This window comes from Cryptomeria japonica, chromosome 5 (genome assembly GCF_030272615.1).
Source record: "Cryptomeria japonica chromosome 5, Sugi_1.0, whole genome shotgun sequence".
NCBI lineage: Eukaryota > Viridiplantae > Streptophyta > Pinopsida > Cupressales > Cupressaceae > Cryptomeria > Cryptomeria japonica.
The window spans coordinates 697,943,612-697,959,990 of NC_081409.1; the positions used below are offsets into that span (position 1 = coordinate 697,943,612).

Consider the following 16,379-nt stretch of genomic DNA (forward strand, 5'->3'; position numbering starts at 1 on the left):
TTGATGGAGTACGAGGGAAAAGGCCATAAAAGAGTCTCCCTTGAATTTCTAATGAATGTTTTCACACTTTGAAATTAATGTAATTACAAAGTAATAGCAATATCTTTTTTGATTGAAAAGATTCTGAGGTATCCGATATTGAATGAAACCAACATTAACCTTTGGTATGCAAGATTAACAAGAAATAATTTAATTAGAATTAATTAAACTAAAATTGGGGGAAAAAAATTAAAAATTTAATCTTGAACTAATTATTGAATCTTAGAGATGTGTTGAAGTTATCCTTAGCTATGATTATCATTTTTCACAATTAATACATATAAAGTTATCTAGAAAAATCTTCAAGACATGAGATCCAATTAGGATTTGGTAAGGGAATAATGAAAAATGTAATGACACATTTATTTGTCTATTTAAAATAAAAAATAAAAAAACAACCATAAAGTACATGCTAAATTTCTTCAAGTGTAAAACAAGTCATACGACATTTCACATGAACATGTATAATAAGTGCATTCTCAAATTATAATAAAGCATTCCTTATGTTCAAATGGAACTATAACAACATATAGATAAATAGATAAATAAGTCAAATAAAGAGAAAAATAAGCTAACATATTGATAGACAAATTTATACGCAAAGATAGACAAACATATAGATAGATAGATAGAGATAAATAGATAGACAAATAGACAATTTAAGATGGACACACACACATGCACGCATGTGCGTGCGCACACACAAAATCATCAATAAATAAAGTACAAGATGCAAGGCATATGTCTTCCATAACTTATTCATGCCCACTAGTTTCATTAATGTAAACGTTTTGTAACCTAACCTTACCATTCTCCACTGGATGTCCCTTTAATGTTTTCATAACTTTATTTTCACTTTCAAGATTTTTTTTCATAATAATGTTTAATTTTCTAAGCAACTCATATTGATTTATATTAGCACTATGTTCACATTGAAGGCTTGGTTCATCTAAATCAAAGTCACTATACTTTGTTTCTCCTTCCATGAAATCATATTTAAATGCGTCATAATGATCATCCCCATCTTTACAGTGCTCAATAGAAACTTCATCATGAGGAAACTTTATTCATCTTTACTCCCTATGACCCGACATTTGTACTTTTAAGTGCTACATGTTGGGCTTCCTATAATTCAAGCTTTGCAAGAAATTGTTGCTTTTCCTTTTTAATGTGACATAACATCTCTTCTTATTTAAATTATTCTCTACATAATATACTAAGAGGAGTAGAATGTTGGCTAACAACACGTGCTTCTATATTTTGATATCTTTGTCGATGCCTTGAAAATTTCTTGTATTTTCATGTCAATTAGGCTAAAATCCTTGCTAGTCCTTAAACCCCATAGCCCACAGAGTCCTGCGACCAAAGGAAAAGATGTAATTGTTAGGCTAATTGTTAAATGTTCCTTGTGTCTCCTTGGCCTAAAGCAAGTGACCAGGATAAGTTGTCGCGACACTGTAGGAGAAGAGTTAGGCTGGGGTCCCATGGGAGGGGCTTGGGCTCTATTTTTGTGGAAGAGGCGGTCCCATGAAGAATTTTTTTTTGTGCTACAAGATTATTTGGAATCTTTTCCAAAAAGATAGCAGTGCCTACTTTTTAGGCATGCAAATTTGAGTGAGTGCAAAAGGGGTGGGGCTAGGACTTGCCCCACTAGCTTAGGGATGTTATCTGTCACTTGTCAAAAATCTAAATTTAATTTCTATTAAAAAATAGTTTTGGAAGGAAATGAATTATTTTTATTTGTTTTTATTATGCACATCCTATAAAAGATATTCACGAGACCACCAACCTCCTTAAATTTAGGAGCTTAAATTTTTAAGCTGGACTACACTACAAAATTCATGGGATCACCAGCTTAAAAATTTTCCTAAAAAATCTCAGCAACACTTGCTCTATTGTTTAGGAAGCCCCCCTCCATGGGACCCCATCCTTAGTGTCTAACTGCCAATTAAATGTTATAAATGTTATTGATGTGTTTTCTCACGTGGAAAGGTGAAAGATTATGTGGCACTTTTGGACTTGCTTAACTAAGTTCAAATTCAATCAATGATGGTCAATTAAGTCTCGATCATCTGATGAAGATGATCAAAAATGCAAATTCAAAGTTGTAAAATGGCTATTCATTGAGTTGAAGCTCACACAAGTGAATTAATGGCAAAAATGAATGATGTATCTACCCAAGTTGCAACTAAATGCTAATTCCTAAAGGTTGGTTGTCACTTGTGCATTTTATAAAAGAGAAACCACATCCTAGAGAGACAAGGTGATTTATCTACATGTGTTAGGATCTCCAGAAAGAGATACCAAGTAAGTTTATACCAGTTTTCACTTTCAATGTGAATACATTCTTGAAGTTCTGCAAGTTTATTTGAGTGATTAGGGAGTCGTAGTATTTAAATTGCACAAAACCATAGAATTTCTAGTTTTCCAAACCTTAAATTCACAAAATGTGTCAATTAATCCAAATTGGATCCCCTGTCGATTAAATTTGGTGTTCTCCTGTGTTGATGCATGTTTATGGTTTGATGAGTTGGTTTATCATTGAGGAAAAAATAGTGAATGTAGATATGATACTTTGGATGCATACTTGGGAAGATTTAATGACAATTAATGCTTAATGAAGTTGAAATTACATATACTTATTCACCTCCCCCCTTGCCCCTCTCTTAGTATATATGTTTACTTAACATCAACAAGGAATAATCATTAAGCATTAACATTATCTTTCTCGCCCTTAATGCTTAGTGTAGTAACACAAATTAATAAATATCCCTTTCTTAATTCATAAGGGTGAAATTTAAACTTGAGTCATTAGTTTATTTTTAATTTAAAAAGGAAAAATGTCCAAAACATTAGCTATTTGTTTAAGTTTTTAGGTGAGAAGATTTACAATGGATAATATAATGGAATAATATTTAATCTCCTATTCAATACCATATAATAACAAGGGTTGTAGGACAATGAAGTTCGTACCAAAGACAAAGAATAGTCATGATTATTTGAATAACAAACATGATAATCTTTAATGGTACATTGCCACTGGTTATCATGGCACTAAAGCTCATTCTTTAAAAAGAAAATAAAAATAACTCATTTAAGGCATTTGATATATATTGCAATTTGGTGTGTATTGGATAAGAATTATTCAAATATCCATATAAAGTTGAAGAATTAACAACGTTCATAGACCTCAATGGTAATGGAACTATTTTATATTGGATCAATTAACAAAAATACAACCTAATGAAATTACACATTCGATATTTGTAAGTATAAACAAGCATGAATAAGATGTTCCCTCACCTTAAAAGTCATAATAGCCATAAATCTAGTGTATCCAATTTTAAGGTACCAAGAAATAGGTAAATGTCCCAAAGAATATGTACTAAGTTTTTAATCTAGTGTATCCAATTTTAAGGTACCAAGAAATAGGTAAATGTCCCAAAGAATATGTACTAAGTTTTTAACATATACTATATATATTGATTAAACCAAAATAAACTTAAATAATCACTTAGTTTTGTAGACCCTAAGCTCTAGTCAACACTCTCAACTAGATGAGACTATTTAAATGTTTAGAAAACATTCCACAATGTGAAACATGAAGTTGGTTGTTTATTGATTGATTTTGCTTGATCTTTAAAAAATATTACTATTATGTCACTCTTCCTAACTAGAAAATGAAAACTTGAAACAAGAATAAGACAATATTGAATAAGTCTATTAGATATTAGTTCTATATGGTGTTACATGAACACACATGATTTACAAATGTGTAGTCAAAATCAAGCAAGGCACCACAAATCTCCTTTCGCACCAACATTTGTCAAATTGCAGGAGATGGATTGCATGCACTTAAGTTCTATGAAATGTGTTATGATATGAACACCACTTATGTTAGGATCTTATTTCAAAGGATTATTAAAGAAAAGAAGAGACAAGTTGTTCTAATAAATTAATTAAAAAAATATTTTGTTTGGCATTTTAACAATTTGAGGATTCATATAATATCTTTTTCTTTAATTTTTGTAGCGGTATTTAGTGGCAAGTGTGCTTTAAATAATTATCTTGATGTACTCTTATTTATTAAAAATGCCAAAAAAAAATACAAAGAAGACAGTCAGGGACTGTAAAAAATGATGCATCAGCAAACCATAACTAGAATATGACAACTGATTGGAAATATAAAACTTTAACATGCAACCATAAACATAATCATACAATCCCATATAAATAGTCATGGTTTACAACCACAAAAAGTAGCATGATACAAAAGAACATGGATGTAACAACATCCCATAACTGTAGCAATATAACAACCATAAACAACAACATAGTATCGAGATGAATGAACAATTGAAATAACTAGTTTAGCAGGATAAGCCTTAGTCCTTGAGGAATACCTATCTTCTTATCTCCGAGCAGCTGAACCACTTGGCATTTGATGCATTGAATCTGAAGCTTCATCTTTAAGTTCCATCTAGAATCCACCTACAATTGAGAGAAGAAAGAAGCAAGACAAAAAAATTATGTTAGAGTAAAGCTTTAAAATACAACTTCCTGACAACCGTTATGATGACTAAATATATCTTTGCATTTGTGTTTCCATATATGCAATAGGATTACATGTCAAATTCCATCAACAATAATGTTATTTTAAAGCCCAATGCCAAGCAAGGCCTCTTTCCAATTAAGTTTTATGTTAAAAAATGATAAAGAAGTCCTGAAACATAGCATTCCATTGTTTCTTAACAATCAGCCATCCCTAGAAGATGTGTTTCATATCGTCATGTTTCTGGCAGTAAGGGTAATTAAGGGGTTGAACCATAATATACTTCAACCTATCCCCAACGTACAACTTGGAGTGCAAGATCTTCCAAACCATTAATTGAACCTCAAAAATGACAAAACTCTACAAACCTAAAACTAGCAATTGCACTTTGGTGTGCAAAGGGTACGTCAAATAGGTGTGGAAGGTCAATTAGAGAAATTAATGGTATGTTCATTACATACATTACAAGTGCAATACATGAGGTCAATAGGTAGGAGGGAGGATATGGAGATAGAACTAGGAGATAAAGATAGAGAGGAGGATAGAAATAGAGATGGAGATGAACATGGAGAAGGAGAGGAGGATAGAAATAGAGATGGAGATGAAGATGGAGAAGGAGAGGGATGTGGAAATAAGGGTAGAGACATAGGAGAGAGGGATATATAGAGATGAAAGAGATAAATATATAGAGAGGGAGATATAGAAACATAAAGATTCAAATATACATATAGGGAGATAGAGAGAGGGGTAGAGAGACAAAGATGGAGAGATAGATAAATAGAGAAACAAATAGAGAATAGAGATGGAGAAATATAGATGCGGGAGAGAGAGAGAGTTCACTATAGGAGAGATGGGTGAGATATAGTGATATATAAAGGAAGATATATAGAGATAGAGAGGAATATGGAGAGATAGAGAGAGGGAGATATAGGAGAGTGATATTGATAGAAAGAGATAGACGAGTGAGAAGGGGTAGAGAGAGATGGATTAAGAGAGATGGAGTAAATAAAAAAGAGAGTTAGAGATAATGAATATAAATAGTGAGGGGGATGAAGATATATGGGGATAAAGTTAGAGGGGACAAGAGTAAAGTGAAAGAAGATGACAAAGAAAAGTAACAAGCAAAGAGAAGTAGAGAGAGAGGGGGGAATAGAGAGATAAAAATAGAGATGGGAGGGAGAAATAGGGAGTGTGGATAATGAGTGAGAGGAAGAGATATGGAGAGAGACAAAGAGGGTATATAGAGAGAGAAAGAGAGCGAGAGAGAAAAGTACAAATCAATTTTTAGAAAAAAATAGTATATATTTAAATATCAAAAACTCACTTTCTTGTTATACAAATCTCTTAATTAATTTAGTATCTTTTAAACTTATTTATAAATAAATTTAAACATCTTTTGAGTGACTTATATTCCATACAAGAACTAGATCTAAAGATCCCACCAAAATTTGGTTCTTCTACCAATCAAATAAACAAATGTTATTACCATTAGGTGAGTTACACAATGATCATCCATAAATGAAACATAAGATGTTGCTCAGTATGGGAAGCAACAATTAATCCAAATAATGAAGTCCATTTATTGAATTAATTGTGTAATAAAATATGCACTTGGACTTCACTTTTGATTACACTTTTGTTGAATGATAATGTAAGGTGGAGATGCATTCCATTTTTAGTTTCCAAAGATAGAAATACCTTTTTTTCCATATCTTTCAATGTTTACCATACTCACTTTTGAAAATTCCTTACTAATTTATGTCAACAACAAGTCGCTGCATGGTGAGGGAGGTGGCATTATTAAAATAATTCATGTGCCTTGTCTATGCTTCCTCGTTTTGCATACAAGAGCACATAATTCCTTCCTAAGGTCATGAAGAAATTGTTGAAGCTATGCTACTGTTGCTAGCTTAGATGTTGTTGGTTGATGTTTGGTCAAAGGCTAATTTGGGGAAATTAATTGTGGAAACTCCAAGATACAAGACAGTAATCACAGTTAATGATGGTTGTACTATTTTTAAAAACCTTTAATGCTAGACTCTATGGATTGTTGTTGCTATGCCACAAGTATGCTCTCTCATTGCATGGGGAACCTTATGTTGCCTTGTAGAACACAAAGAATAGGATTTGATAAGGGATATCAATATCCCATTATCGCAGAGAAAGGCTTTTAAAATTATTGAAGATCGTTATTGATTTCTTTGATGGAATGTTTTTTAGACTTAGCCTCATTTCTAGCGAATAAGAAAATCTGCATTGATGGATTGCTTGGCATATGTTAGCATTTATTAGAAGCCCAGTAGCAAACCCTTATGAAAGTGCCTCTGAGTCATTCTTTTCACAATGTGTTGTTGTGGGAGACTTAGCCTGGTATTTGGGATGCCAATATAGTCCAGTCCATAAAAAGAGGTTACCCATGCCCACGAAGAAGCATGGGTCGCTAGGGTAGTGGAAGTTAGTCAGTGATAGACCACTTAATGTTGTCCCTTTTCATACAAGTTGTGTCTCCCATAAAAATTTTAGTGGCAAACTTTGCAGATTGTGATTTGTTATAAAAATGAAAGTTTCTTTGTGTTTTTCTCTCCCTTCCTCTTTTTTTTTTTTTCCTCTATGAAGCAACAAATTACCAGGATTGAATTTATATTTTTTTTATATCATGTTTTAGCAATGACATCAAATATTTAGCAACATTATCATTATATATTTTTTATTCCTTAATTTATATACCTATTCATAAGGCCCTAACTCAGTAGTTAATGACTTTGAAATTCAACATAGTTTCCTTTTCCTTGCCCGCCATGCCATTGATATGATTAATGCCAACACAATGTAACTAGTGGCACACCTATTGTTGTGACTCTCTTACCTTCACTTAGTTATGACTATCTGGTTTACAACTTTGACAACAGTCCAGATCTCCAAAAGTATTTTTGGTTGATCTGCATTATAGAATTGAAGGTACCATTTTTTTTCTAATTCAATAGTATATGTGATTTATCTTATGAAGGTTCTATGGTTCTATGGCTGAGAATGACTTGTATGTGATGAATCTTTTGGAGATACAAGATTGTACATTTTTTTTTTTGCAAGAGAATACTTTCTCGCTCCAATTCTGGGAACTATGAAGAACTCAAACTTTTAATAGTATGTTATATGAGGCAACTGAAAAAATGAATATGATTTGATATATGTCAATCAAATAGTCCTTCAATACAGAAAAAGATAAAAAAATCTACAGAAACATCCAATAAATGTGCATCCATTGATTTTGAAAGTTAACGGGTGCACTTCATATAAAGAGGTGCACTTCATATAAAGAGACACCTTCAATGTAATAAGACTATAAAAAAATTATTATAAAAAACTAAAAATTACATATATTCTGCTAAAATGAGACTCTACAAATACAAACTGCAGATTGCAACATGAAGGAGAAGAGCTTCATATATTTGGCTATGGCTGACAGACTAGAGGAAGTGCATAGCTCATACTTAAAACCACTCCACAGACGACGGTGCAGCGGAAGATGATGATAATATCTCTTCAATTCTCCCTCGAACGCGAAAAATACGAGCATTCCAGCAGCAACAATGGCGGAAACAATAAAAAATTCCCATCTATAAGGGCAGATAAGGGCGTTGTTATTCATCCCCCAGACAGCACAGCTCTAGCATCAGTTTTGATGAATTTCCTGCAAACTTGAATGGGAGCTTCCACGAGTAAGGAGACATTCGATTTCAATTCGCTCAGAACCCTTTACTTCACTCACCGATCTTTCATCTCTATCCGAACGTCAGTTTACTGGGCCACTCTTAATAAGACGGAGCACCATTTGGGGAAATTGACGGAGGATCTGCCGCGGAATCAATTTCCAGGGTTTCCTTTAGTATTTTCGCCGTCAATTGGTGAAAGGCAAGTCCTTTTCTCTATCCCTTTTACCATGTTTTGTTTTCGTTCAGTCTTATTCCACCGTTACCCCTAAAATTGGAGGATATTAATAAATGTACTTTGTTTATCCATCGGCTGGGGCAAATCGACATTAAAAATCTTTTAGTACTCCTTTTTCCGCAATGGAGGTTGTCGTAACAGCTTTGGACCTCTGCTAAAACAACAAAAATCGAACTTCTTTGTCGTAGGCCTTCAATTCCTTCAAGAACAATTATCTTGGGCCGTCAGTCGCATGATGGATAAGTTCTCACTTGTTTACGGTTGGAGCTTATTTGAGTGTTAATGAGGGTATTGTTACAAACACTCTGAATTTTGCATATTTAAATAGACTTTACCTTTAAGGATGCAATCATTTTTTTTTGGCATGGATTTGGGTTAGATTTTAAATGGATTGCTTTGAAAATCATTTACATTTGGCACAGGTTTCTTTACAGTTTCAGAGAATGCGTAGCTAATTGCCGCTGGCTATTCAGCATTAGGGATTCACTTCGAAAATAAATAATCATTAATAAAAATTTAAGGATACCTAATTCTGTTGAATTTTAATTAATTAGTGTTATAATTTCCATGTCTGATTCTTAAATATATCAGTAATTTAAGGGTTATATGACATTGTTCCAGAGGGATGCATCTCCCTTCCACCCCTCACCCAAAATCTCCACATTTCTGGGGCAGGTATTTGGATGGGACGTCTACCTGCTACCCAGTCACTGCCGCTCAAGACCTGGGAACGTTTCAGGGATGCCCCTGGTTTGGGGATGCCATGGGGACTCTGGGACATCGTCAAGATATCCAGGGGACTCCAAGGATTTTACCATCCATCCCTGGGACATAGACGTCCCCCATGGCAATAAAAAATTCAATATTTAAAAAAAAAAAAAAAATGTTCTCGATTTGCATGCCACAAACCTTAACCCTAAGCATTCACAAAAACCTTATAAATAGGCATATAAGCCTTATTTCAAATCACTTATTAAGATTTAGGATAGATATCACAGGCCGATAAGGCAACAGTTAGAGAAAATTTACCAGTTTTCCTCCTTTGCTGAGGTACATAGTTGCTACATGTTTTATAAGTCCAGAAAATTCGGCTATGGATTATTTTGCAATAACTGATTTATCTTTCGTCCACTTGTTTATCTTGATTTAATTTTTCCTACAATTATGTTTATGACTTTTCTTTGTGTAGAATTCCGCTATCTAATTGGCACAAATCCATGTTCTTATCTATATTTAACTAAGACAAACTCCACTCTTAATTGTTCTGCATATTTCATATGCAGATTATGCCTGCTGTATCCCATTTGGGTAAACTATAGTTTTCTACGCATCAGGGCACATAATTTGCAATGTTTTATTTGATAACTCAAAATCACGACATCAATTAATGCACAAATGCCTAATTTTAAACATATTATGTCATATTGTGCATGATTTACTGCCCGTTGCTCTGAGTGATACCAAACTTGTGATTGTTTTTCTAATTTGGCTTGAAAGTTTTTGTAGAATTTTTGGTATTTCCAAATGATTCGCTTTATATATTTTATTTGGAGATCCAAAGCTTTTTAAGCCAGAGAACAAGCCATTTGCTCAAATGTTTCAGAAGCATTTTGCAGAGATAATTTTAGAATTACATTAAACTTGTTGAATGTTATTTTCTGCATAAACAGTGCATAATTTTCTGCAGTTAGGTTTTGCTAATTTTCTGCAGGCAGGATAATTTGAGCATCAGGTAGGTTTTGCTAGTTTTCTGCATAAACAGTGCATGTTCTGTGAGTTGCTATGTATTATACATATTTGATCTTTGTTGCCTGTAAACATGCAACTAGTTAATGACTTCATATTTTATATTTATGATTTATGCCATCGAGTTCAAGAAGTTATATTTCACGAGTTGAGAAAAATAATGAACAGAAATCTGCCATTGTTTGACTGAATTGCTTACCTGCTAATTGATTGCAGGGTCACTGAATATTTTAACATGTTCCAAATGCCTTCTTTGAGCTTGTCTTGAATATCCCTGTGACCATTTCCTCAATATGTCATGCCAGAGATCTGGATATCTGGGCTATGCAACTAACCTGAAAGTGGTTAAAATGTGCATTTAGAAAATATAGTAATCCTCAAGTAAAATGAAATAGATCCATTTTCAAATTAATTGGATTTTATGAGAGCAGTCAATCAAAGAACAATTTTGCTTATTTAATAGCATTTACAGCAAATGTTGCCATGGAAATGTTTTCTTTACAAAGGAATTACCAATTGATTATATTTTTCCTGCCGCAGTAATGTTTAATTCAAAAGTGGTCTTTCTAGCTTGAGAAACTGCTAGTCTTGTACCTGTTATTATAAGTACGTAATATGAATTACTGTCATTAAAGCAATATTATTATACGTTCAAAGAGTTTGAAATGTTGATAATTAGTTGTTAAGAACTTAAAACTGATTGCTTAAGGACAATGCACATATGTACCTAATTTATCCCTTGTTTGTTTGCAGCATTTCAAGTCCAATATATATCAACTTTTTAAACCACAACTTGATATATTGCTTTTTGAAATAATCTTCCTTTTACGTGCTTCAATAATAACGATGAGACTCTGGCTTGAAGACCCTCATGAATATGTCAGGAAAGATTTTTGGTGGGTTGCTGACTTTTTTTTTTGGCAAGGCAGATATCGTTTTTTAGTTGTCCAGAAAATGCAACTGTTATTGTAAAAGTTTTTTGAAGATCTCTGTTAGGTTAGAAAAACTTAATAACTAAACATTTTGTCAAATTCATTTTTTCTGTATCGTTTGTTTGGCAAAGCTTTCCTTCCTTACAACGTATGGGTTTTTAAAGATATTATTGAAGATCTGTACAGTCCACACACTGCATCCATAGATTTCATTACAAAGCTAGTGCAGAAACATGGAAAAGAAAATCTCCAGGGATTCCTTTCCTTTGTTAGGAATTTTTTTTTTCAGGTGAGAAATCTGTGCTTAGCATTGGACATATATCGAAAATGTAACTTTCCAGCTATTGCACAAAATGATTAAAGCAGATTTTATAGTTCCTAAAATTGTACTGTTTCAATCCCTTTTTGCAGCTATGATGAGGCAGCTCCAGGCTACAAACCATATAGACAGAAAGATGGTGCTCTTTTAGCTATTGAGGTCTTATTTGATAAGCTGAAGCAGACTGAGCCATATAAATGTCAGCCGGAACAAATGCTAGTGCAGCATGCATTTCCTGAGTTTGGAAGCCAAGTTGATCATTCGAGCGCAAAGGTTTGTGTGTTTATTTTACTCTCCTTATTCACCGTGCAAAATTAATATACAGCAAAATCTTTGGGCTGGTCTTTAATTTTTATGAACTGTAGAACTTAAGCCTTTTCACTCTTGTATTAACTCATTTTCATTCTTGGATAATCTGAATACATCTTTTGGTTTGCTAATTCTTCAGGATCTCAAAATTGATTTATTATTCATTACAGTTCTAGATGAAGCACTGTATAGCATTTTCCATTACACGGGTATTGGAAGTTGGCAGAAAATTTGAAAGCTGTCGCCTATTTCCTGGAAATGAAATTTTGTTTCCAAGAAAAATTTCAGCTTCAGATCAGTCCGAGTATTATGCTAATAAGCTTGCAGTAAACTCCATTGCATAGTTGGTGGTAATGCATCTATCAGTGCTGAATATGCTGTCAGCAAAACTAGTGCCGTTTGAGGGGTTTTGCATCTTGGTTTTTGAAAGCTTGGCTGCACACTTGAAATGTGAATTAGAGGGTGGCTTCTCTAAGAGCAATGAACTATATTTTTCTTGTTTTAGTGCTTACGTTTACCCTTACTGTTCAGGCATAATGCTAAGCTGTTTGTATCATTCCTACCTTGAGACAATTTATGATGTGATGTACAAAGGATCCTTCTTGAATTAATAATGTCCCATACATAAGCGGGAATAACATCCTGATATAGGGGACATAACTGGTGATATAGTGGCAGATAGGGTGTTGTTATTCAACCCTCCAGAGAGCATGGTTAACATCAGTTTTAATTGAATTTTCAGGTACACTTAACATATTTCCACAGAGACAAGGCCATGGAAGCTTACTGGAGTAAGGTGCCACTTGATTTCGTTTTGCGAAAGACCCTTCTTGAATTTGTAATGTCCCATACACAACCAGCATGTCCTTAGTGAAGTGAAATCAAGTGGCTCCTTATTCCAGTAAGCCCCCATGGCCTTGTCTGTGCAGAAATGTGTTCAAGTATGCTTGGAAGATTAGTTAAAACTGATGGTAACCCTGTCTGGAGGATTGAATAACAATGTCCTTATCTGCCGCTATTGGTGGGCAGTTTTTATTATTTGAGCCATTGTTGCTGTTGGAATGCTCATAGTTTTCACGTTTGAGGGAGCATTGGAGAGATATAATCATCATCTTGTGCGGCACCGTCGTTTGTGGAGTGGTTTTAAGTATGAGGTATGCACTTCCTATAGTGTGTCAGCCATAGTGAAATATATGAAGTTCTCTCCATCATGTTCTAATCAGCTGCTTGTAGAGTCTAATTTTAGTATAATATATGTAATAGGTTTGTAGAGTTTTGGCATTCCATTGTTTTTATAAGGTTGAAGAGCAGATCTTGGACTGTGTAAGCCATTGATAAATATATGTAGTTCTTGTCTCCATTACGTTGCTTCTATTGGTAATCTGCAGTTCATAATTTGAAAATCCATGGTTATAGAGTCAATATATGTAATGTATTTGTAGAGTTTTGGTATTCCATTATTATTGTATGGTATTGAACAGCAGATTAAATATTATTCCATTCTATTATTTGCCCTGACTACCGTAATCATTTGATGGCATTGTAAATCCTTCAGGTAAAAAATTCAAACGAACAGCTAAAGAAGAGTTAACTAATGATTGAAGGTTACCCATTTTTTTAATGGGTATCTATTCAAAACTACCATTCAACTGTAAGAAAACTAGCATTACCTATATTTAAAAAAATCTCTATAAAAGATGTTGAGAGATATCAAATTTCAAAATAATTTGAATGTGAAAGATATGGGTAATAAGAAGATTATATAAAATTTAACTAACATTTGTATTATTGATTGAAATTTTTGATCAATTGATTGTTTATCTGTCATTTAGCAGCTTTTGAGCATGCCCATACACAAGTAATCCCAAATGTATCATTATAACTTGTATTGAATAAACATAAACTGTTCCTAGTCAAATGTTAAAGTCTGAGAAGCTATTCTACTCTTAGGGTACAAAGAAAGTGCATTTCCAACAACTATCAAGGAAGAAAAAAAACAAAAAACATTTGAACAAAGATCTTGACTAAAATAATGTTGTTTTCAAAGTGCAGAAGAATTGTTAAGAGCCATCGGGAAAATGTGTAAAGAACAATAAGGAGCTGAACACATAAGAGAATCGATGCGTGACAGACAACTTGTGGTTTGAAACATAACGGGACATATCTCAAAACATGTTGAGCCTTTATGAGCTTGGGTGTTTGACTTATGCTACCATATTGACTTGAGACATTATGAAATCACAGTGGATGAATATTTAACTAAAGAAAACTTGCCAAGAAAGATTTGGATTACATACACAAAATGTTTGGGATAACTGCCTAAGATACCAAGGATGAAATATAATTGATAGCTTCTAGAAGATATAAAGAATCAGTATAATATTGTGCAAGTTTTACTCGTTTTCAATGCTTATAATGTTATGTCATTTTAGCGAGTGCGATCTGTTGGGGTTGTTCAAATTCTTGTTTGATTCAGTGAAAATAATTAGGGTTTATTGTGAACTTCAGTCATTGGGGTTGTTCAAAGTCTTGTTTAATTCAGTGAAAATAATTAGGGTTTATTGTGAATTACTGTTTGTAGGGTTGCTCAATACCCAGGGATTAAGATTTCGGCATCCAATCTAATACCTCTATTTAATGAACTTGGGAATCGACATTACCATTTCATGGCAGCCATGGATGTCAAAGGTTAAGTTTTAATTATATGCAAGCAATTGGGGTTTGAGGTATACGTTGGGTAGTTGATGACAATGTCGAAACACAGTAAGGTTTTTGTCTCATGCCTGCTTGCTTTCAAAGCAACCATAGGCGTTGCATAGGGTTCATTTTTTATCTATTACTTTCTGAAATTTTTGTTTTAACATATTTTTCATTAGCAAAGGATTCGGCCTTAAAAGGAAAATGGCTTCTTACTCTAGTCAACGGGCGGTGTAATCTGTGCTCGCTAGACTCAGTCCCTTGAAGCTAAATCGATCTCTTTCAACCTAAACTTGTTCTTCTGTCTCACTTTCTGTGACAGTGGGAAGTTTGGTTGATACACACTTCATTGCTTGCAAATATCTGAAGCAAAGGGCTTTTAGGATTTGATTAAACACAGTTGTGATGAGCATATAATATTATGATTAACTACGAACATGATATGGCTAAAAAGAAGAATAAAGTGGCTGAGATGTTTATGGTATGGCAGGTCCGTATTTGTGTGTGTGTGTCTATTTATTGTGTTTTTCTTTTTTGGGGTTTGAATGTTCTATATATTGCTTATGATTTTTCTCTTTGCAATTTTAGGTTTTAAGTGGATTAAGTTATTCATTGACCTGGTTTGTTAAATGAATGGCATTGAATAATTTTTTAATTTGGACAAAGAGTATGTTTCTGAATCCTTTCCGTAAAAAACTAGAGCGAGACAGAAACACAATCAATAATTTATCCACATCTTTGAAATGCTGGCGGGTATTCCTTTCTGTAGATTATGGAAAGAAATTGAATCTCGAACCAACAACAAAGGTGATGAAACTGTCTAATGGCGGATGAATACTTAATAAACTTGAACATTTTCCTTGCTTTTCTCATATCAGAATTTACAAGCTGCAAAAGGTAAAATGAAATAGTGAGTATAAGCAAAATAAGGATGGTACAGCGAATAGTTGTGTTACTAGAATTGGAGATAAAGTATACAAAATGTGTCTTCTTGTCAAAATTGCATAATCCGCAAGGCACTTCATTCTCATTAAGTGCAGAATAAAGGAAATGTTCCATCACTTGAAACAACAATTTTTATATGCATCCCTTAAAACTTATTCCTATTTTGCATTAAAGAATAACTCACATCGGATTGAAATTTATCCAAGAAAAACTCTTCCATTCCAAATACCACATGGATGGGTGCACTGTAGTTGATGGCAGAGTAGGTATCCATGCCCTTCACATCCAAAGACCATTACACATTGCTGTGCTTTTATGTTTCAGATACAAATGTTTGACGCTCTGGTTGTGAATGGAGTTGACAGTTGTAAATGCATACAATAACGATCAGGTAGGATGTCAAATTAAATCACTCTTAATTTTTGTTTGCACAGGCTTTTCCCATCACTGATGCAACTGCAATACGCCTCTCAACATAAATATTTTATATATAAAATGATCATATAAATTAGAGATACATAGCTATCACAGAATGATCTATCCAGAGTCTTATTTTTGGTATGATCATTCTTCCTATATAGTTTTGCACGGTCAACAAATTTACCCATTTTAAGCTTTGTGTTTTGAGTGGTGCGGATCAAAACAAAATATCAGAATGTGAAAATTCTGATTTTACCTTTCTAACGTTTTTGTCAAATAATATGGTGTTAGACTAGACACATTCTCTCTGGTTAAACATCAGGCATATGTTACGTAATCTGCCTCTTAGTTATAGAGAAAAATATGTGAGACATTCTTTTCTTCCCATTAATAATAAGATAGCAGTTATTATTTCTATAATAATAAATCTAAGAATTAGCCAATAGGCTATTCCCCTTGGGGGTACCCCATG

The 16,379-nt window shown here is 33.5% G+C and overlaps 1 protein-coding gene across 6 annotated transcripts; it reads left to right on the forward strand.

Moving 5' to 3' along the window:
- The first annotated feature begins 7,948 nt into the window (after positions 1–7,948).
- LOC131027180 (importin beta-like SAD2) lies at positions 7,949–13,353 on the forward strand. Of its 6 annotated transcripts, none has more exons than XM_059221637.1 (5): positions 7,949–8,503; positions 11,039–11,181; positions 11,382–11,506; positions 11,629–11,809; positions 11,985–13,353. In XM_059221637.1, exons 3-5 carry the CDS (start codon positions 11,451–11,453, stop codon positions 12,078–12,080), a joined length of 333 nt encoding a protein of 110 aa, XP_059077620.1. In that variant the 5' UTR covers positions 7,949–8,503; positions 11,039–11,181; positions 11,382–11,450; the 3' UTR covers positions 12,081–13,353. The 6 variants fall into 6 exon arrangements, with proteins under 6 accessions (XP_059077620.1, XP_057813157.1, XP_057813154.1 ...); XM_057957172.2 differs by lacking the exon at positions 7,949–8,503 and adding an exon at positions 8,518–8,827 and having other exon boundaries at positions 11,349–11,506; XM_057957174.2 differs by lacking the exon at positions 11,382–11,506.
- Positions 13,354–16,379: the final 3,026 nt, after the last annotated feature.